The sequence below is a fragment of the Chelonus insularis genome, unplaced genomic scaffold, assembly GCF_013357705.1.
Source record: "Chelonus insularis isolate UGA/USDA-ARS -01 unplaced genomic scaffold, ASM1335770v1 contig_72_pilon, whole genome shotgun sequence".
Lineage (NCBI taxonomy): Eukaryota > Metazoa > Arthropoda > Insecta > Hymenoptera > Braconidae > Chelonus > Chelonus insularis.
In genome coordinates, this window is record NW_023276729.1 from 249925 (window position 1) to 273723 (window position 23799).

General features: G+C 33.4%; 1 protein-coding gene across 1 annotated transcript in view; it reads right to left on the reverse strand.

Moving 5' to 3' along the window:
* Window positions 1–23799, reverse strand: part of inaD (inactivation no afterpotential D) — a 649339-nt gene that overhangs the window by 99969 nt on the left and 525571 nt on the right. The window contains exon 11 of the mRNA XM_035090055.1: window positions 21635–21779. Within this exon, the coding sequence (XP_034945946.1) occupies window positions 21635–21779 (145 nt within the window). The remainder of the gene's footprint in view (window positions 1–21634; window positions 21780–23799) is intronic.

The following is a 23799-nucleotide window of genomic DNA, read 5'->3' on the forward strand; positions in this document are numbered from 1 at the left end:
GTAGATATTTTTAGGGCAGTTTCGTGTCTTTAGTTTTTCGAGAACTAAAGGCCACCATTCATTATCAAACGCGCCTGAAATATCGAAAAGCAATGCAACCACGTTGCGTTTCATGAACTCTTGCACCGCCTTCGCCCTGTCAGTATCGCATCTACCGTTGATCGCCTTCCATAAATCCATATTGGTGATCTGAGATGTTTTCTTGTTCAAGGATGTTAGTTAAAGGACGAATTTTTATAAGTCTTTCGAAGATTTTGACTAGTACTGATAGAAGAAATATAGGTCGATATGATTTGGAGTCTGCTACATCTTTGTCGGAACTCTTCAGGAACATACGAATTGTTCCCTCCTTCCAAGCCCGAGGTAAGATGCCTTGGGACGAGCATATGTTGAAAAGTGTTAGAAATTTTTCTGGGAGGTACGTGATTTCACGTTTAACAACCTCCACTTCCAGCAAGTCTAGCCCTAGAGCTTTTCCGTTCTTAAGCGTTCGGACGACTTGCTTGAGTTCTTCTTTATTAAATGGTTCTGCATTATATGTGCTGGGTAGGTTGAGAGCGTTTATCTTTATCCTGCTCTGTTCGTATGTATCCATTTCTGGATGGTCGTCGACCACGTGTACTGCCAGCAATCGCTCGGCTGTTTCTTGAAAGTTCAGGGTTCCATTACCCTCTTCAGTGCGAAGTGCAATCATGACTTTTTCGGCTCACATTTTGTCGGCCGCAATTTTGTATAGGCAATAGCTCATTTATGGAGACGTCGAAGTCCCTTGAAGCAGTTGGCGTAGCATCAGGTGGTAGTTCGGCAAAACCGATCATAGTTGAGGACATTCGGCCAAGTTTGCGTTCGGAAGATACTGCTGATTGCACACAACGAGCATCAACATACTTCACAGCAATAGAACCAGTGGGTTTGGGCTTCAATTATTTTCTGATGGTCCCAGTGGCGGTACCGGTTTTGGAAGGCACTGCAGAAGAAGATGATGACAGAGATAGAGAAATATTTGAGTTTGAAGTTGCATCTTCAGGTGTAGACGCAGCAGATGATCTTCGCATGAACCTCAATTCCAATATTTTGCCTGAAGGAACAGTGAACTTAAGGGGTTCAAACACTGCCATGACCGAGGGTTGAGGGTTGGTGAGTGACTCACTTTCAGGAAAGCCTGACATTACTAGCTCGGTGTTGGCAGCCTGCTGTTCATAAGGTGCTAGAGACAGGTGGTATTTGCCTGAGTATCTGCAGCCAAATCTGAGGCAGAAGACGATACAGGAGTAAAGCTGGATGTAGCAGATGCTCTACCTTTTTTAGGCTTCTCTACACGTAGCATTAGTTGGTCTAGGGTGGATCTTAACTCAGTTTTTGAGTTCTCCACATTTTTACAGCTAACCTCCACTTTAGCCATGAATTCCAGCAGTTTACTGATAACTGCGCCATGCTCAGCCTGCGTTACTCTCAATTTAGAGAGGGATACATTAACTCCGCTTATCGCTTCCATAATGTTTACTAGTGTGAGTTCAGTAGGTCTTTTAGGAAGCAGTAGCTCTGATAAATATAGCTCGTCACAGCTTATCTGGCTCCCAGTTCTCTTTACTGAGCTCATCGAGCTATCGGATCTTGCAGGTGAGGGGGGATTGGAGCTATCAACTTCTGTGGTACCATCAACAGTTTTCAAAATGGTAGAATCCCTGGTTGCACCGGAGTTTAGGACTTTGTCTTCTATTATTTTATAGAGATGAAATGAAAATGAAAGTAAAGATACAGTCGCAAAAAGAGCGATCTACTGTGCAGTTGAAGTTATCGATGAAGGAGGCACTACTTCGTCTTCAGGGCCTGATGTGAAGGTAACAGTTTCGCTGAGTGTCCACTACAGATGACGACGCCACAGAGGAGTCAAGAAGGTAAAAAAATGTAAGAGACAGGAAATAATCTCGGCGATGACAAGGTTGACATGTCCCAGACAAACATCAGAAAAAAATGCAGTCACCAAGCAATCTCGTGCAGAAATTGTTAGGCAGTGTTGTAAACCGCAAAAAATAGCATGTTACAATAGACGAGCAGTTACTCTTGATACAAAATATAATATATTCCATATCGAATGTGAGATATTTTGTATTAAATCTACAATATATTTTTTGAAATACGATTCTAGCTGTGCCATTTTAAAAGATCATCTAATGCCCCATTTAAGTAGGCGTCATCTTGAAATTTTGGATGTCGATTATATTTATTAATTTTTATTTTCATCAAAATATGTTCTATTTTGTACTCAACTCATCAAAAAAGTCAATGCCCTACATTATACTAGTTTAAAATATGGGGAGTCAGTCTATTTTCCATGAAAATGGAAATTAATGAATATAATCGATATTCAAAATTTCAAGATGGCTGCCATAATCCTCAAGGTTTATCCAAGGAATACAGTCCCATGAAAGCCCAAGGCAAAAAGATTTTATGTTACAGTGGAACGCTCAGTTGCACGCTAGTTACTTACTAGTCAATAATGGGTCTGATTTTATAAATCCTAAATTTTGACATATCATTACACATGATTTCTATTATTATAACTTCCCACTAGCAATAATAATTTCCTAACACCAAAAAAATCTTTAATCTTAATCGCGCATGTGTAACAACCATTGCAACTTAATTTAAGACTCATAGTAGGGGTATGATTATATGAATCTGAGCCCCGAAAATTATTTTTATTAGTCGAAAATATTATTAATAAAGTTCACGTAAAATTATTATTCCAATTAAGAAGTAAAAAGCTTCAATCGCAAGTGAGTGCATTGTTCACGGTAAAAGAAGTTTTTATTAATATTTCTTAAACTTTTTAATGCCCATTTCAAATTTCAGATAGTTTAAGAACTAATTAATTGTCTTTTTTAAATTTATTATCATTTTTTTCCAAATCAGAATATCTAGTTTTATTAAAAAATTTATGGTTTTTTCATCTGCTCTATCTTCAACTTTAACTAATTCTTATTCAGGTTTTTTTTCTATTGATCCACGAACTACATTGTAGAGGAGGAAAGGTTTTGAAGGGAGACAACAAAGGCGGATCCTCTGTAAGCAGTAAAGGTGATAGGGACCCCAGGGCATGCGCTCAGAGCCGGTCAAAGTCGTCATCGGCTTGGTATACCTCTCTTATGACTCTGTTGAATCACCACCCACTGAGGAGGTCAAAGGACTCGTGGAATACTGCCGAATAACGAACTATGAGCTCGTACTGAGATGTAACACCAAAGCTCATCACACTCTTTGGAGCAACAGTGACATTTACGAGAGAGGGGCAAACCCACTGGAATACCTCACTGAGCACGGCCTGAAAGTTCTGAGCAGAGGACGCAAACCTACACTTGTCACCTCGATCAGACAAGAGGTCGTCGACATAACTGTCGTCACGGCGAAAATTTATGACTTGGTCAGCAGATGGGAAGTGGACAACAAGGAAACTCTATCGGACTACTGACGTATTAAATTGACTCTGTCAAGGGAAGTAAGTAACGTGGGACCGCAAGAGAGAAGCCGGGTCCCCACCAGGGAGCTTGACCAAGCTCGTAGGGAAACTATGAGATTCTTCAACAGGGCCAAGAGATTCAAGATAGATCAGGTATGGACTAAATATAAAGCCTTTTGGAGGAGATTCAGCTCTGTAATCAAGTCAGCAATGAAGCAAGCCTGGAGAAGTTTTTGCGAGAGACTGGAGGCACTACCCGAGGTAACCAGAATCCGCAAACTGCTTATCCCAAGCAGGAATGCGGCGCTTTGGGGCCTAGAGTCTCCTGAAGGGAAAATGGTCGACGATCATCAGAGCACACTGTAGTTTCTTATTGGAACGCACTTTCCGAGATCAACTCTAGTACAAGGTACCACGAGCGAGAATGACAGACCGGGTAGGCTTGTAAGGGCCAAATAGAAAACCGCGAGGCGAGTGGTGACCTATAATCCAAGATCAACTACATCTGCGAACAACTTCTGAAACAAGAACAAATGCAAAAAAAACATTTCATACTGATGAAGCAGTGAAGGGTGTCGAAGGTCCGACTACTCTATCCTAAATTTCTTATAATTTTATTGGAAATACATCTGCAAATATTTTGCATTGTGTTTATCTTGGAATTACAAGAAAATTATTGCATTTGTCGTTTAGTTGGGATTTAAAGAATAGTTTATTTTCGTTGTATCTAAGATAGTATTGATACCATACTTTTGAGAATTTAACCGCAAGATTTTGTCGTACGATTTCTAAAGTCTTTTAGAGACCGACAATATTGAAAAGCATCAGAAAAGAAAAATTGGTTATGATATCATTTATTGATTGTTTTAGATTCATTAGTGCTTTAAAATTATCTTTTGAGCATCATAAATTATTAGTTTCAGAAATAAAATTTTGAAATGGTGAAAGAATAACTCCGGATATAATTAGAGTAGCATCTACCTCATTGAATAAGTACGTTGGCCATATTCAATCGTTATACAGCATGAAACATATGACTTGTAATATGCATCAACTACTCCATGTACCTGAAGTTGAAACAAAATTTGGTTCACTTTAAATGACGTTATGTTTTCCATTAGAAAATTTGAATAGCATTTTAAGACGTCGTGTACATGGCACTAGATACGCACAACTACAACTCACCTAAATCAGTTCAATTTTTACGTATATGATTGAATTAAGAAATGGTGTTACGAATCCTGATTCTGATTTAAAGAAATATTGTGCTGCTTTGGGGAATGATTATGTCTGTGCTATAAATTACTTTATTTCTGTAAAACGTTTGTACAATTATGACCAAGAGCAGATAATTAAAAAAATTTTTTTGTTTTTGTCCTAATAATAATGTCACTGCACAAAGCCTTCAGAAAGGTAGCAGTTGGTGTCTCGTTTGATGACTTGATTCGAACAGTAACTTCAAACAACAAAAAATTTGAATTTAATCACTTTCTAACGTTTTATTTGTTCATCGATAAGGCAATTAACCCTGAAGGACATTTGTCTGAACAATAAAAGCCCTAATAAATCCGCCTAAACGCGGAGGCTAATCAGTTAGTCGTGTTCGGGGAAACTGCTGACACTCTTCACAATAAATTAATTTTAGAGATAAGCTTAAAATTTAATTACATTATACGTCTTGAATTGTTTGCAATATATATGAGTATCATACATAATTGTTTTCACTTTTCGTAGATCCAGTACATTAATTTAAATCCTGATTGTCTTCTTCCTACATTAAAATGATAAGAGCATCCAGGTTTCTCGAGACAGTGAGGAGTATCCTTTCCACGCTCCTCTGCCTGACAAGGGAAGCCACTACAGGTGTCAACTCAACTTCGATATCATTCCACTAACTTATCTTGATACTCAATTTCTAAATTGAAAATATGCCCATATGAACATATTTTTCGGCTACACGTATAAATATGACCGAAAATAAAAATGATTGTGTTAATTATAGTTCAGTTTAATTATTATGTGATAATTATTATGTATAATGACTTTTTTCCATGTTTGATTGAGATTCATTCATTTTTGAGATTACAGAACATTTTGTAAATGTCTTAGGTTGAACAAAACGATAAAAAAAATTTTATCCTCATAGTATTAAATATACATAGCTAACAATAAAGTGAACGTGGATAATATGTTGTCAATGTAAAAAATGTATGTAATACTGATATAGCAATGTTATCTAAAATTAATAAGAGCACATTGTAAAATATTCAAATCATAGTTACATAACAAATGTAATATAACATAGTGATTACGATGTTATATTATAGGGACAGAAAATAAAATAACAAAAAATATATACTACTAGAATAACAGTGTTATATAACACGGATACAACATATATGTAACGCACATTATATTGTCTTAGTATTAGTCTTAGGTATTAGATAACTACGTTATATGGCTATAACGTCACATGGGTGTGACATCTACAACATGAACTTGTTATTTTGACAATATATTACAATTACATAATGTACATGTAATTTTCCATTACATAACTTTTGACATATTGTACCTCTATGTTATATTGCTGTTATATTCATTTATTTTTTTGGGTATGTATTGGTATAAGATATATTTATGTATTACATATTTTCATATTTTTCAAATTTTTCAGAGCCAAGAAATAAGAACTATTCATTGGTATAAGAAAATCTAAGAAATTTATGTATTTTCTTAAGTTTTCCAGACTTTTATCTTTCACATCGATTACGATGGAATGTGTATGTGCGTATGTCTTTTCGACACTGTCGAGATTTTTTTTTCTTACCAAAATAAAGTTACTAACCATGTCAAAAGTATAAGAACCTACTCTTTTCATTTATAGTAATTAGATTCGTTGTTTAAGAACGGAAATTAAGCCTTACGATAGAATTTAAATTATTTTCTTTTATCATCAATACTTACGTGTATCATTTCTTTATTAATTTCATCACACAGCAATAGGTCTTTTGAATTAGGTTATTCGCGCCGAAGCCAGAGGAATCTGCTAGTTTATATTTATAAAAACTCAGTGAATCTTATCTAAGGTACGATCCTTCCATTAGTTCAATATGACTATGTACTAGAAATAGAGATGGAGACATACAGTCGACTCTCGATTGTAAGAAATTTTCTCGATCCCTTGAAAAATACTCGATAAATTGAATAAAATCAATGTTAATCGGTCCCTCCAATAATTCGAAGTTGAAGGAATAGTATCTTGCTTGCCAACATGCAATAATTTGAAGTTCATGCTTTCTTACTCTTTATAATTCGAAGCGTTTATATTTACAGACTAGTTAAACAGTTTGGTATTGTACTGTCGACATTTTCGATGATTTTGAAGAAGAAAGATTACATTACAAGAAGTATCCTAATTGTGAGTAGAAAAAGATTATAAAAAGGTGAATTTCCTCGTTTTAGAGAGTGCTGGGTGAAGTACAATTGTCAACGTAGAGGGCGAAACGTTCCCTTCGACGGTTTTATGTTGAAGGAAGAACCTAAGTCTTTTGCACAGACTTTTGAAATCGAAGGATTTGCAGCGAGTGAAGGTTGGCTCTTAAATTTCGAAAATTGACGTGGCATCACATTTTAGAAAGTCTGTAAAGAAAGCGTCAGTGTGAATATTTTCGTTTGTTCTTAACGGATTGACGAATTGATTCAGCTTTCGAATGAGTATGACTAAATTGACATATTAAATATAGACGAAACCGGGCTTTCTTATAAATATTTTTCTAATCACACTCTGACGTTTAAAGACAAAAAGTGTCATGGTGAGAAATTCAATGAGGACAGATTGACTGTCTTTTTACTTTGGAACTCGAACAGTTTGCAGAAATTAAAACAACTTGCAAAAATATGCAAAACCACGTTGTTTTTAAGAAATAAAATCGCTGCCCACAGCTTATAAATCGAATAAAAAAGCGTAGATGACAACAGAGTTATTGAATGAATGGTTCATTTCAGTGAACAGTAATGTGAAAGGGGTAATACGCGAAATTTACTGTTTTTGGACGATTGCACCGTGCATAATAACCCACTATAATTAGACTACGTAAAATTAATTTTCTTTCTGGCCAATACCACATCAAAATTGCAAACATCGGACCAAGGCATAATTCAAAATTGTAAAACTCTCTACCGTAGAGAAATCATTTCTCTTGTGTTGCATTGTATTGAAAAAGTTAAAAAGGCAAGCATGACAGTTTTGACCGCAATAATCATGATTAGTAAGATCTGGTAAAACGTCAATTCTACCACTATTTAAAAATGCTTAAAAAAATGTGTTATAATTTTCTAGAATAATAAATAAGAACTAGTAATAAACAGTCAATAGTGCATATTACGTAGTGTTCAGTAATTACGAGTAGAATTTGAGTAAAATTGTATAAATTATTATTTATTCATTTATTTTTTTTGTCATTTTCGTACGTTCGTACAGGAGTAATTTGGAATGTTTTTTTCAAATTACTAAATACAAAAATAATAGATGATTGAATTTTATGAATATATGAAAATTATTTACATTTCTACATTACTAATTAGTAATTTTACTAAGAATTAATGTGGATTTTTATTCTATTATGAATGCATCACGTCATAACAAAAAAAAAAAAAATAATGTTTCAATATGTATATCAACGATTTAACGTATAGTTCATCAATAAATTAAGTGTTTTGAAGTTTACACAACGTTACTTATGTTAACTTATGTTTTAATGATTAAATATATGTTTTAACAAACTTCTTCATGTTTGAATGGTCGAATATGTGTTCTAATGTTCTTAATTATATTTATAATAAGAATATGTTTCAATGTTATATTATCTGTTCTAACGCTTTAACATATGCTCTAATGATTATCAATGTTTCAATTAACATGTGTTTTCGTATTATAATGCTAGAACATTTTTTCCAATAAACAAATATGTGTTTCAAAGTTTTAATTTATGCTTTAATAATAAAAAATACGTTCTTACTCTTTGGTGTTCGTTCCGACAATCAGAGATATTCTCTTCGCTGTATAGCAGACTGAGCTTTGCTTGAACTCCTACGATCTTTAAATTTTATCAATGATTTTTTTATGCATGTATTCGTTTAAGTAAAATGCTGCCACATTGGTGGACCTCACATCCATCCCCACCACAAAGAGGGGATAAATTTGTGTCAGCCGAAGCGACTTCACAGGGAGTGGGGGCAGCCAGGTGGGGGCATGGGGCGGCGAGATCGCGGGTGGGGGATAAAGAATTTAAAACTGGTGTTAATTGTAATTATTATTTGAATTACAAGTTTAAATTGTTATTTAACGGTTATAATGTATTTGATGATTCAAATATAAGTATTTAATTTTTATTTAATGATTATAATGTAATTCTCCTCGAATTACAAAAACGTTTCCATATTTATTATTGGGGCATGCGTATAGCGTCGCCCCCACCGTAGTTCGGCTGAAAAGCTTTGATGAGCCATCCAGCGGTTAACCACGGTGGTATGGTTCTCGGCTGGTATGCGGTGAGCAGACGTGGCGTTACCATGCTCGAAAGTAAAAGTGGAAGGGCTGGCGCGTGGTTGGACTGAGTCCGATTCACGCTGGGTGAACGCCACTTCGAGCGTTCAGTTTTGCCCAGCCAGAGCCTACGCACGGGGGGCCTGTTAAAACTAGATTAAAGGAAGCTGCGCACGAATGCGTTGCGATATTTACGGCCGCTACGCGCAGATATGTATGTTCCAACTACCTTTTAGTTACAGACGTGGCGCTTGAGCTGTAAATTGTGCAAGTGACAGCACAACAACACAGCAAAACATGAAGGCATAAAAAAAAGATAGACATACATTTGATGCTACGAGCCACGTGTATGACACAACAATGTTTGACGCCGTTGTTCAGCAGCAGGGCATGATGGCGGCCGCATATACACGGGCTTACAACAAAGAATTTTTCCGATTGAACGTAAATGAACATTTTTAATTATTAATGTCATAAGGTATTTAAAGAATTGACAACGAAAATAGTTCAAAATAGGTTTATTAATTTATTATTTCTATTAAAATACAATATAATTCTTGCTCTAATATATTTGATTAAATTTAAGTCCTTCCCTTATAAATGTATTTTCATTGTATTTTAAGCGTTTCTTTTTTATAGAGGTCTTATAATATTCATCTACAATTTTATCATTTTCAGAATATCTTCTACTAAAGCAAGATAAAAAGTCATTAAGTGGATAATTATTAGACTTAGCATGCTAAAACATGATACAATATTAGCTGCACACTTGAGAATCATCCTGTTGTAGATGTTTGACGGGGTGGCGGAAGAATCGAGAATTCTGTCGAAGTCTCCCAAGGCGTTTTCGAATAATTGGTGGCAGTCCATAGCTGTCGAAGTAGTAGCTCGATTAACGTACATAGCAACCCAATGTTGCTCTGGTTGTTTGTGGCTATCAGTATCAACTACAAATGCTGTCGGTTTCATCCACACTTTCGGAATCTTGTCTGCTGGATATACGCATATTGTATGAGCCGGGATGTACTGAAGAGCTTCTATAATTTGCAGTGTATTCATTACATGCTTTGCAGTTATTATTGGCGCAATGTAAATATTGCTCGACTGTTAGAGTGGCTAAAGATTCGAGGCACATTGATGAATTATTTTGTAGCCAACTACGGTAATAATAAACAGCTGACATTGAACAGTGGCCTGTAAACACGTATGTCAGAGCAGAGTGATATGAACAAATAATCTCTACGGTTGACGGGACAGTTAATGACGGTTCATCAAACATGTCGTCGATATTTATACTTTTTTTACACATAACCGTTCTAATAGGCGTTTTTGCATGAAACCTTGTGTATAAATCTGCTCAGCATTTTGTATAATAGACCGTAAATTATTGTATACAGTTTTGATTGATAAAGAGCCTTCGTACAATGGAATCCCATGTTGTGATGTCAACAAGATATTTGCTTGTTGTTTCGATTCCGATGATAATGAGTGAGGAAATATAGGAGCAATTATCCAATGGCCAATAATATTAGCTTCTGAAGCAATCAGGCTAATTCCTTTTGGTAGAAAATCAGCGTCGTCATTGAAAAAGCCTTGTATATCAATTACAAACGTCACCTTGAGTAAACGTAATGCTTACTACTTGAAACGTGTTACACGACATACGGTTAGCTCGATATTGAGCTCTTTGTTCAGCAATACGTCTCTACTTAATGAAAAATATACTGAGCCAGCAAAATCCACAATAATTTTCCGCGATGAATCAATTTTAAGTATATTTTCATATTCAGCATGAATAATACAATTTAATACGAAGCGTACTTCTAGACGTACACTGCCATGTCTGAACGAATCCCAGTGTGTATTGCTATTTGCAGAAAGATCAGGTGTCAAATCGAAAGCAAATAAGCAGTAGCCATTTGGAAAGTCCGTGCGATTAATGTCGTTTCCTTCATTCAGAAAATGTATGCCTGGTCCTGAGGATAACGTGTGATAACAATTAACATACAGAGAATTCTTAGTAAAATCTGGTTGGAGCGGTTTTAAAGGAATTTGACGACCGTCGACATATAATGACTGATAATTAATTTTATAATGATGAAAATTAAAAGGATTCAATTTTAGATCGCTGTTAAAAGCTTTGTTATCAATAGAACCTATGATTATTTGGCGTGATAATTGCTCCAAAATAACATTGTCAACAGTTTCATTATGAACACCACCACGTACAGAAAGAGCCTTAACTTCCACGCGTATTAACGAATATTTAGCGGTAGTTTTTGTAAGAACTCAAGCATGTGAAGCAGGTACTCGGGGATATTTTCACACGTCTCATTATCGAAGAGGCTTCAATTATTTCAACTTTGCATTTAACAGCTGAGTCATTCATTGAACAAAATAAATTTCGAGATATTGTTCAACGTGACCTCGTTTCAACACTGTTTATTAAAAAACGCCCTTAATTGAATACATCGCCATGTAGATGGCCAAGTAAATCAAAGGTTTTTCCACGTGGTAAATATTGACACCGTTTTTTCAAGCATGTAAATTATTAGGCGGTGACACACATTTTTGATTGAAATAAACATCAACTTGATTGAACATAGAATGAACAAAATTATTTATAGGGCCAACATTAAGATCTGGCGTCGTTTTTGGATGAGCCTGTAAGGCCTTACGAGATGTAATTTTGACTTTTGAATTTAACATAGTATGTGCAAGATCAATATATTCATTGCCTTGCCCTTGTACCACAAATTCAATCCGTGGATTATCTGTTAATGATGAAAACAGTTTATAAAATACCTATTAAGAGCCTTCAATTGTTGTTTGTATAAGTGAGAATAATTCTAGTTCTGCTTTTGCACAGTCACAAGAATGAACATGAAGAAAAGCCATTATGATCATTCAAATATACCTGCTATAGATCGTGATTTCTAACACGAGTGTTTCGTGGTCTTTTTTGTCTTATTTCTTTTAACCTTGAGGACTTCACTCCTTTTCTTTTTTCCTTAACGGACCTGTTTTTTTGCTTTTTTGACTTTTCTTACAGAGCGTTTTTTTCTCTTTTGAGGACTGATGATCTCTAAGTGGCTGTCAAGGAACAATTGTTGATGTGGCAATGAACCTAGCGGTATATAGCCCGAGCCACTCATCAAGCTATCAATTTTTTCTGAGGCTTTTCGTTTCAAATTTTGTTCAGAATTTCATAAACGAGCTTGAGCAGATTCTTTAATGATACGCCATTATCAAAGACATCATCGGCAACATTCAAACCTGACTTCAAAGCTTCTTTACCTATAATTTTTGCACCACTTTTCAGAAATGGCAGTACAGATCTAAAATATCAGTGCTCTGCAGTGGACTGGGTGCGACCCGGAAGGTCCACACGACCAACTTTCCAGTGGAAAAAATGAAAAAACACCTCGAATAGGAACCGTAAAATAAAAAATTCTGCGTTAGAAGAATTCAAATCTATATCGTAGATCCCCGCTTTTATTATTTACAAGAAATTTCATTGTTATAAACGAAAAAAGTATGTTTTCATTTATGTCATACGGTTAGTAACATTTTTTTAGTAAAAGAAAAAATTATGCGTAAAAAGTACTTATATATATAGAATGGATCCCTATTTTTATTGCTTATAACAATTCAAAACTTATTATTTAAATATTACCATGATCAATAATCATTTGTTAGTAATAATGTTCAATTGTTATGGACACAATTCTATATTATTGACAATTATTATTGATTATTATAGCGTCTTTAATGCTGTTTTCTTAATCCTGACACGAGTTTAAAATTCTTTCATTGCTGATTTGGTTTTTTAAAATTTTTTTTTCGATGAAATATTGTCATCATATTTTCATACAAGTAATCTAATCATTTAATATTCATCTTTTTTAAAAGATTTTTAAATTTTGTCTAAAAAATGGTATAATTTATGAATTGCAAAATTCAGGTCGTTTTCTATTTTTGCTAGTTTCTTGGTTCTGCAAAAAAAAGGGCTGGACCGATTTTTTTGAAAACCTAATCCACTGGAAAACGATCGTATTTGACTCTGGGGACCTTGAAACGTGGAGGAATGTCAAAATTCGGGATCCGCACAATCGGACCCAATACTATAACTTTCCACTGGGAGGTTAATAAGCCTCCTAAAAAACTGCTAATGCCATGACCGCACTGATTGGGGGATCTAATGTGAATTCGACTAATACGACTGTATCCACCACGACCGAACCCGCCTTGTAGGATATTAAAGTCAATTTCTTGATACAAGATTATATTAATTTTTTGAAATGTAACGTTACAGTCAACATGCCGTGTTCAAATGGTATAGCTCGGCCAAATTCATCTCTTATATCTATTTCTATTGTACGAATATCTGCCTTCAAAAGAGAGATGAAGCGCATTGTTGAAAACGATTTTTTTTTGCATTGAACCATATGTATAATTATGCATGTTAAGGGGCACAATGCGTAGTTGTAATACATAATTCTCACAAATATCTGTGTAAACAAATAAGCTACACGGGATAGACGCATAAATGTGGTTTGTCTGGGTGCTTTTCAGAAGCGGCAATAACACAGGTTTATCTTCAGCTGAAAATCCAAGAATCTGTTGGAGATATAGCGATAGCTGAACTACGTGAGCGCCGTTACAGCTGTCCTCACAAACCATTGTAGTTTCTATATAGCCGCCAGGGTTCATCTCCCATTTTATATGCTCACTGATAATAATGAGTTTATTCAACTCAACGATCAGATGATCGAGGCTTTGATACACACCTGAGGGCAAGCGGGTCGAATGAATTCAGCATTTTCTAAATTATAAAGATCAGTAACGTTTACTTTGGACAAATCTAAAAGATCAACATTATGTATAAGTATGAATAAAACTGTAGCATCTCTTACAGGTAAATTCAGAACATTCATTGGAATACTCATTTCTTCTAGAGACACGATCCACTTGCCAGCTAATTTAAGAGGCTGGGATAACTGCGTAGTAAAGTGCGTTGTGGTATTATCAGGGAAATAAAGCATGCTACTATTACTGGGTAATATTATGTGGAACTCGTCTTTTTGTAAAGCCATTTTTATTTCTGCTGTTACAATTTTTGACCAAAATTTAATAGTTCTTCAGCATAGAAAATACCATCGATATCTTGATGATTGAGATCTTGAAGTATGTAAACAGGTGGTTGACGGAACGTTGATATGCGAATAATTTTGAAAATTTCTTCACTCCAACCGCTTGTATATCCTTTCATGGAAGCTGCTTTTGCTTTACTGACACTAACGAAATCACCAACACTATATTTAGACTTTTTGGATTCTTTACAGCACTTATTGTTCTCATATTCATGCTTTATGTTGGGAAGAGCTGTTAACTCATTGTTGAAATTAATTTCAACGGGCGTAAGTTTTATTACTTAAACGAAAATTTTAACCATTTATCTTTGCACTTTCACTTTGAAACTCCTGAACCTATTCGAGATTTACTGCTACGAGCACTAAAAAAATGAACAGCATCAGGCGCCTCTGACTCGCTTCATGATTTCATTGATGAAGATCCTTCAGCATTACATCCGTTATAATGAGCCGTCGTCTTTGTAATACACCTATCGGCGTGAACGTTTCTACTGTTTCAGGATCAAATAATCCTTGTTTTCTATGTAATCCCGTGGCACGTAACCGTTATGAATAACATGTACAAACTGATTTCTCCCTATAGCATATTCATTTTTTTTAGCTTTCGTAGCGTCATTCAGAAGATCTATAATATTAGATCCTGGTATAACTTGCCCCTCAATCCTAACAAGCTCTGTGTTATTCCACGAAATAATATTATCAGGCATGTTTTTCAAGCGTCCATAGAGAAGTTTTGCTTTTGGTCGGAATTTCTTCGGCATACTATCAATAACAGATTGATCGATAATATGATCAGGCGATTTATATATTGATTTTCCTGTTCTGTCACCATATGTCCTACTGCAGACCGGCTTACATTATTGATCAATCGCAAATACCGTTTCATCACTTGTAAAAAGGCATTCCACTTCTCACGTTCATTTTGATCAACTGTAGAACATAATATTTCATTCATTTCTTGAATAAAGCGAGTTGATAATTTCGTATCGGGCGATTAAAAATTCCTCACAGTCTCTTCAGGTATTGAAACCATGTTTTATTTTCAGCCATTGATCAACTTTTATATTAAGCTGCCTAGAATAGGTGCCAAAAGAATCGGTAAAAAACCACACCCTTCGCGTTAAATGATCTTCTTTTTCGCCTTAGTACTTTCACGTGAAGCTGAGAGCCGTAAGAGAGTAACGTGCCGTTTTAATTTACGTTGTTGATTCGCTGTTAATGACACGTTGCCGTGCAACAAAAAATGTTAAGAGCACATTTGCATATGTGTCGCACATATGATTTCGGTGTGCGATCAGCCGTATAATCGTTGCTAGTTGGTAATCCTTCTTTACATACGTACATATGCGTGTTCGAGAAGAAAATAACTACCACTCGGTTACTTTAAGAAAATTAAAAAGTTGAAATTTATTTTTATATAATATATTAAAAGAAAATCACCCCGAAATTAATGCAGAAATCAAAATCTAAAAATTTGTGGGTTAGGTGAAAAATATTTTTATTGACATTTAATTACTATAGTGGTTTTTCGCATAAATGTTTACATAAAATTATTTGTAATAGTTTTACACCATGTTATAATAAAAATATTTCTTAATAATTCTTAAAGCATTGCTTTACGCACAACGTGTTCATTGAAAAGGTTACACAATTCTTGAACGATGATTTCGACATCCATAACTGATACAATCGGGGATGTTTTGTAGACAGTGGCCAGTTGTTCAAGAATCTTTGTTATTATTTTCTCGTGTTGAAGATAAGTAACTCCAAATGTTTATTTTAAGGCGACAGACAATTGTATCGTATTGATAGTATTTATTGATCGTTGATGGAATGATGGATGAAGAAGATTCAAATTGTTGTCTTGATGATGCCATGTTATAAAATTTTTTCATTCTCAATGACACGAGACTAAATAAATTGCTTAAGAGCCTTTATGATTTGAAACATTGGGCCCCCCACCATGTCATAATTCAAGATTGCATTTTAGTGACTTTTAACTACGTAACGTGAACCTCTGAAAAACGCTGATTTCTACAACGCTAACAGCTTTGAAGACTTTGTATTTTATGAAAACGATCACGAGGAATAACCTTGAATGTGATCGTTGCAAACGTAAGAATTTTTAAAAATTATTTTCAATCTCGATTTTGTTAATATAAAAATATGTACTGAAGATTTATATAATTCAGCATTCGTAAGAATTTTTAGGAGAAAATATAATATTTCTTTTCTTAAGAGAAACAAATATGCACAATATGGAAACATCTACTGCTGAAGTACCGGTTTTAGAAAAAGACAACAATGCTGATCACCCTCGTCAACCAAGGTCGTCATCATCCTCAGAAAGTTAATATTTTTAAATTCCTTTATGTTAAATTTACAACCATTACAATTATTAAATTTATGTAGGTTAGACCAAGAAAGATGGAGAATAAACTAAAGTGATTTATTACCAAAAGATGAATAAACACATGATCTCTTCAATGGTAATGAAAATGGGAAGCAACCCGGCTAAAGACTAGGACTATTTCGTTTGTAGTCTATGATCACTTCGATAGATACGCAAGAATCAAAGTGGTGGCTTGCGATTTAGAAAAGTTTGTTATCACGACAAGAAAATTTGTCTGCAATATTAGAATAAAAGTAATTGTTGGCGGCTGTTAGCTCTCCTCAATCTCAACAATTGATTGAAGAGATTTCCAGCTGTACCTACGAGAAGGACGCCACTTCTACAGCCGAAAAAATGTTTACATAAATTATACATTGTTGCAAAACTAAAGAATCTTTCAATTACAGCAGAAAATGTTAACGAGAATTGAATTTAATAGGTAATTCCCGAATTTTTGAATATTTGTTCAACAATTACAAATTTGTCCTTCTTTGCGAACACATAATCCAACGTTAAAACATATTATTGTTTTTAAACATAATTAAGAACATTAAAACACATATTCGACTATTCAAACATAAAGAAGTTTGTTAAAACATATATTTAATCATTGAAACATAAGTTAGAACGTTTCATTGTGTGATTCAACTTTAAAATATCTTAACAATTATTAAAACATAAATATGTTCCTTAAACATTAGTGTTATGATCGAAATATATGTGTAAATGTTAAAACACTCAATTAATTATTGAACCATACGTTAAATCATTGATATACATATTGGAACATTTTTTTTTATTATGACGTAATGCATCCATAATAGAATAAAAATCCTAATTAATTCTTAGTAAAATTACTAATTAGTAATGTTGAAATTCGAATAATTTAATCATCTATTATTTCTGTATTTAGTAATTAAAAAAAAAATACCAAATTACTCCTGTAATTTGTAATTTCGCTATAAATATCATCAATTATAAAAGTAATTTGTAATCTAATCAATAAAATTACAAATTCCTTCGTTAATTTGTATTTAAATCCATTAAATTCTACATTACTTTATTAATTTGTAATTTTATTTTCACTATTAATGATTATTCAGTAATTTTTTTTTTTTCTTCAAGTTATCTATTACAGCAGTAATTGACAATTTTGCCCTATAATACTACAGAAAAAAAAAATTAATGTTGAACTCTGATATGTAGGAATGATTAAGAACACTATGATAAGTGATAATAAGAAATTATAGGTTAATAATATGTTCTTGTTCCTGAGTTAGTTTAATTAGAATATATTAGAAAACTCTTATAAGATGCAATAAGAATCTACTCGTAGAAGTAATGAGTTTTCCTTTCATCTAGTACTGTAAGATTTTAAAGAAACAAATACTATAAGACTTTATGAGAAGCAATATGCAAATAATATTTTTTAATTTCTGAATTTATTCATGAGAAATTATCAAATTTTTCCTCGTAAAATCTGAAAAGAATTTAAAAGTAAGTGATGCCGTTTGATTCGTTAACCGAAAAATAAATTGTTGAGTCGTATTTTTTGATTCATATCTATTTATCTCTCATGGATGTTGAAGGAGTCCAACTTATCAAATAATGCTAACTTTTTTTGGCGGCATTATAATCCTATTCAGTTGTATTTATAGGAAATTTCCGAATTCTGTAGGTTCGTAATCACCATTTCAATTTCGATTCAGATTTGTATATTCGCATAAGACGATTTTCGAGTACCAAAAATTTCTTAACTTTTCCTCTTCAAATTCTAAAGAAGCCTCTATGATTTAACATTCTCCGATAGAAATTTTTGTGCAAGGGAAGTAATTTTTAAGTAATATTTCCCTATCTGAGTCATTTCCAAGGATTGTTTTATGTCCAGGAAGACCGCAGTGCAAAATAATTCCTTTTCTAGTCACTTTGAGATTAGTTTGACAACTCTATAAACTTGTTCAATGGTTAAATGTCTTTTTCTAAAGCCAAACTGGTAACTGGGAATGATTCCTTTGTCATCTATCACTGGAGTTATTCTCTTTAATAGTGGATTCTCAAATAGCTTTGAGAGAATTGGTAGAAGACTAATAAGTCTATAGGAAGGGACTGATTCTAGTTGTTTTGCTGGTTTAGGTATTACTATTATTTTGAAGTATTTCCATTAGCTTGGGTAGTGAGAACTTTCAATGATTCCATTAAATAATGGAGTGATAAAGACAAGCGCTTTTTGAGTAGTTTCTTGAGCATTTTTGGTGTGATGTTGTCGTATCCCGGTGTTTTTTTTTTTTTTGATTTATTTCTAATCTTATTGTTTTAAGTATTTTAGTTGGTAAGCAGTGGATTACTGGTATGTCGACTGAAAGTAGGCTTTCAAGAAATTGGTGGATATCTTCTTTGAAATTATGTTTCTGCATGTTAGCTAGCTGAGGACAGAAGACTTTTCATAGGTGATTTACAAATGCTGTTACTTTATCTTCATCGTTTTTTCGATGGATAAGGCATTCTTCACAGTTTGCCGGGTGAAATCCCTGGCGTAGTGTATTGGTCGCTGGAGTGACTTTACTTTTTTGACACGAAGTGGTATTGTGTTCTTCTCCGCATTTAACACGTTTATGTTGTCTGTTGCAATATTTTCTGGTGGGCCTATACATCTGACATCTGGTACATGGGACAATTTCGTTCTTTTTTGGCGGTTCTACTTGTATTTTAGCGGATCGAATTTCTTTCAGATTGTATATATCCTTGTTATTGGGACTAAGCTCGAGGTCGACGAAAAATATTGGGGGTGGATCTCGCGTTCTCTTTCTGCATATGTTGGATATGTTTCTGACTTTGTGTCCTAATTCTTATAATGCTACCTTCATTTCACTTAGTGGCACTGATAGGTACGACGATCTTATAACTACTCTATAGGCTTGGTCTTGTTCAAGTTAGTATGTATGGTATATAGCTTTTTCCTTCTTCAATATTTTTATTATTTTTTTGTAGGCTTCAATCGATTCTGTCATAATTTTAACTTGACGCTCTTTATCCACTGCTTCGTATGAGTAACTATTGACCTTAGTAACCTCAGTTATTTTGTTTGCAAGAGTTGAGATCGTTTGCATGCCGAGTATGAATATCGGTGGGGGATTAGGTTGGCTCTTGTTTCGATTAGAAGGTTTTTGTGCGTTGGTAATTGTGGTGTCTTGTTGTGATGTTTGTGAGTCTTGTCCGAGGATTGTTTATGAATAATATCGATTGAGTTCAATTAGAGACGAATTCTAGCGCTACATTTTTTTCGTCTTTTGTTGTTAACGCTTACTCTACCAGCTATCTACTAGTTGTTCAAAAAATTGGCATTGTGATTCTTTTTAACAGTAATGTTAAGTGAGGTTGGTGGAAATGATATGTTTGCCTCTGGGTATTCAAGGTCCATATCTGGTTGATCATTTACTTATGCACTTTCCATTGTTGAGATGGCTGTGAAAGTGAAGCCGGTGCAGTAAACTGGAGTCTGGGCTTCTTTTTTTCCTTTTTGAGTGTAGTTGAGACATCGATTTAATAATTACTTTGATACACTTAATTTCACTGCTTTTGCAAACACATCTACTTTCGACGAGTGTCGACACAAGAATCGATTTGGATGAGTAAATAAGAAGATACATTTATGGATTCATCTATACACGAAAATTTTGTTTTGTTTAAAGTGTTTTTTTGCTGAAAGATAAATTCCGACAGAAAACTATACAAATAGTTTTTATAGATTCTTATAAACTTATAAGAATAATCCGGAAAATTGCATAAGAAATAACACTTGTTTTATGAGGATTTATAAGAATATGTCTTGTAGATACTGGTGAAAAGTGTACGATTTCTCATGCAATTTTTTAATTCATTCATATAAAGTTAGTAAGATGAAAATGAGAGTAATTATCGGGCACTATAGTCCATTAAAGATGCAATGTAATCAGCAAATTTCATCTCTTTTTTTGGACCAAGGTTTTTCCTTTAGTAAAATTACACGAGGATTCCGAAAAACCATTCGCAGCGCAAAAATTCTATCTACTCATTTTTTTTATTTTTAACCTAATTTTAGGGATATTAGATTTTAAAAAAATAAACAAGAGCATTCTAACTATTAAGCAGTTGCCATGCCAATTTATTGGTATAACAGAATCCTTTTTAATGGATTTTAAAACGATTTCTTAGCAATATATAAAAAATTTTAATCGTTGTTCTTTTTCTCTGATGTATTACCTAGTTTGGTGTCAGTTAAAGGCTTTTATTTATAATTATTTTTATAATTTTTTAATACTATACTAAAAAAAAATATTTACATGGTGTGTACATTAACTAATTGACTGAATTAAGAGAGTGTCTACTAGTTTTGTTTATCAATGCCTAGAAAATATTCCTCGAAGACATTAAATATGATTACGTTTTAATGCTAAAAAACTGAAAACAAACATATTTGAATAGAGTTTATAGAAAAATAAATGACAAGGTAGCTAAGAAATACATTTAATTATAGCATTAATGAATGCGTAAAAAAAATATTTACGATATTATTTCATTTACTTATTTACTTTTATTATTACTGTTGAAATCTTGTTTTTGCCTTTTTCGGTTTCTTTTTTTCGAAATAAATTTATTTTGATAGTCAGCGTTAAATTGATTTAAACTTCAAAAGTATAATAAAGAACTAAAACATAATCATCGCCAATAGCTTACAAGAAATTGGCCAATATTTAGTGAAGTATAAACCGGTCAGCGGTGCCTGATTTTTTCGGCATTCATGGAAGACCCTCGACCGAAAGAGACTGAAACGATATTATAAAAATATGCATTCAATCGTATAATAAGCCATTTATTTTAAGGAATAGAATATACTTCTTACTTAGAAATTTACGTTTACCAATTATGAAAGTTTGTTGAATAAGGATTCGTAGGATCCTTTCCTAACATTAATGTTACTTTACAATTATTCTCTTATTTATTTTACATTCTTCGAATATCCGAATGATCCATATGCAAATCAATACATGAACTGTCTGTAACTATAATTTAGTGTACTAAATTTAAGTTAGTAATAGTCATACTTTTATCGCCAGCAATTTTTTCTGGATCATTTCTTGTAGCTTGATGAGTTAGAGAGTCCTCTATCCCATGGCTTTCGTTCGAATTTTTCGTGCTGCAAACTGTGAGCGTAAGAACTCCTTCTGCTTGTTTCAAAATATTTGTTGCCTAAAACACATGAAAAGTTGAAAATTTCGATTACATGGCTTTTGTCATTAAAACTCAGGATTAAAAATTGTTAATTAAAATCAAAATTATTCTAAATTATTTGAAATTACTGCTTCTATACAATTCCATAGTTCAGTGAGTACACGATTAAATATACGTAAGTGATCTAGGAGTAATTTTTTGCAAGCGTAAACTTGTTCTTTTTTAATTGAATCTTCCTTTACTTAATTCTCGAAAACAAACATCTGTAATGATTGGAGTCAGTAAATGACAACTCGTAGTCTTTTATGGATAGTTTTTTATTACACTGAATTTTTCAAGAAAGCTTAAATTAGCTTCTTGTAAATCATATTGTTGTCTCAGCGTACAGCGGCGTTATGTCCGGCATTTTTCGCTCCTAAAATTATGTCTTAAAATATAACAAATATTTATTTTATTAAATGATAACGAAATCCTTCAAAATATCTGGGTCTTCACAAACAATGACAACATATTATACTGAGTCTGATGTTTGGAAATCCAGTACTTTTCCACAAATGTTCTCAACTTTCTCTTAGAAACCAACAGGACCAACGCCTAACGTCCACCTCCGCTCGCCTACGAAGAATCCATCAACCTGACGAAAAATTCATTAACTTGATCTCTCAAGGTCTGTAGAAACACCAACATAATATCTTTGGGCGTACTAAGACGCGTTAAAGAGACTCAGTTCATTCTGAGTTTTCACCCTTAAGAATTATTCGATTGAGTTGGGTGATAAAAATCAGTATTATATTCATCTCTTTATTATGTTCTTTTTCTGCTCTAATAAAAGTGTAGTACAACTAAAAGGAATCACGCGGATTGTTAACGAAGTGCATAACGAATCTTAGATTTATTTTTAACTTCAATATTCATAAATCTAAGTATTGAAGAAAACCCCCTGTTAGTCCAAGCTTCCATGAATATAAAATGCAACTATATATTTAGAAATAAGTTTCTGATTTTACAATGTAAACCATATGATTAACCTTAGAGATTTAACTCCTTCTTTTTAGTCCTAGCTTCTCTACCAATAGACAGGGATAAGGGGATCTTACATAAAAACAATAAAAAAATTTATTGAAAAATTATAATAACATTTGGAACAGATGATTTTTTTACTCTGGTCAAGATATATTCGAATTAATTGGTCCGTAATTGATGCTCCAGTCAGCGCCATATTCACGTTTCCACTCAGGAATCACTTTAAATATTTATTGAAAATAACTTGATGATCACCTTAACATCATACAAAAATTTACCAACGTCGAATTATTATCAATATAATATTCGAGACAAAGAAGACTTAAGTCTCAAGGAAAAGAACAAAAATCTAGATCCTTTTCCTTGGTTATTCGATTTTTTCAATCTATCAAAATGAACTATTTTCGGATAGTTTTTGATTGATATCAACATTTTCATTTGGATATATCTCTAAAACTTCGAATGGTCAAATATAATAATCTCCTAATTTTTTTTTGGCTTCATACTTTCTTCTAAGAAAACATTATCCCCTATATGAAACTCGATAGCTTTCGTTTTTTCATTATAATACTTCTTTGACATTTCTTTCGAGTCTAATAGATTTTCATTAACTAATTATTGTACATTCGTTAATCATTCCACTAAATCTGTTATATAATTTTCATACGTTGCCAGACGATTTAAGTTATGCAATAGTGAGTCAAAGTGATAGTTTAATTTTCTATAAAATTTATTAATTTAATTACCTTTAATAAGCTGAGAAATAGAGCTTGTAATTCTTGTGTCCATTACCGAACATATTAAGGGTACATTGCTTTGATCTTTGTAATAAATTCTGTCATCCAAATTGACCTTGCGAGGCTCTATGTAGTCTACCTAATTCTTTTTACAAGCATACAGATTATATTTACTTTATCAAAAAAAATTCAAGTTGTGTGCAGGAATCTTGAGTAAAATAAGCAACGGATCTATGATTTAGCGACTAGCGAAATATAAACAATCACGGTGACGGCCT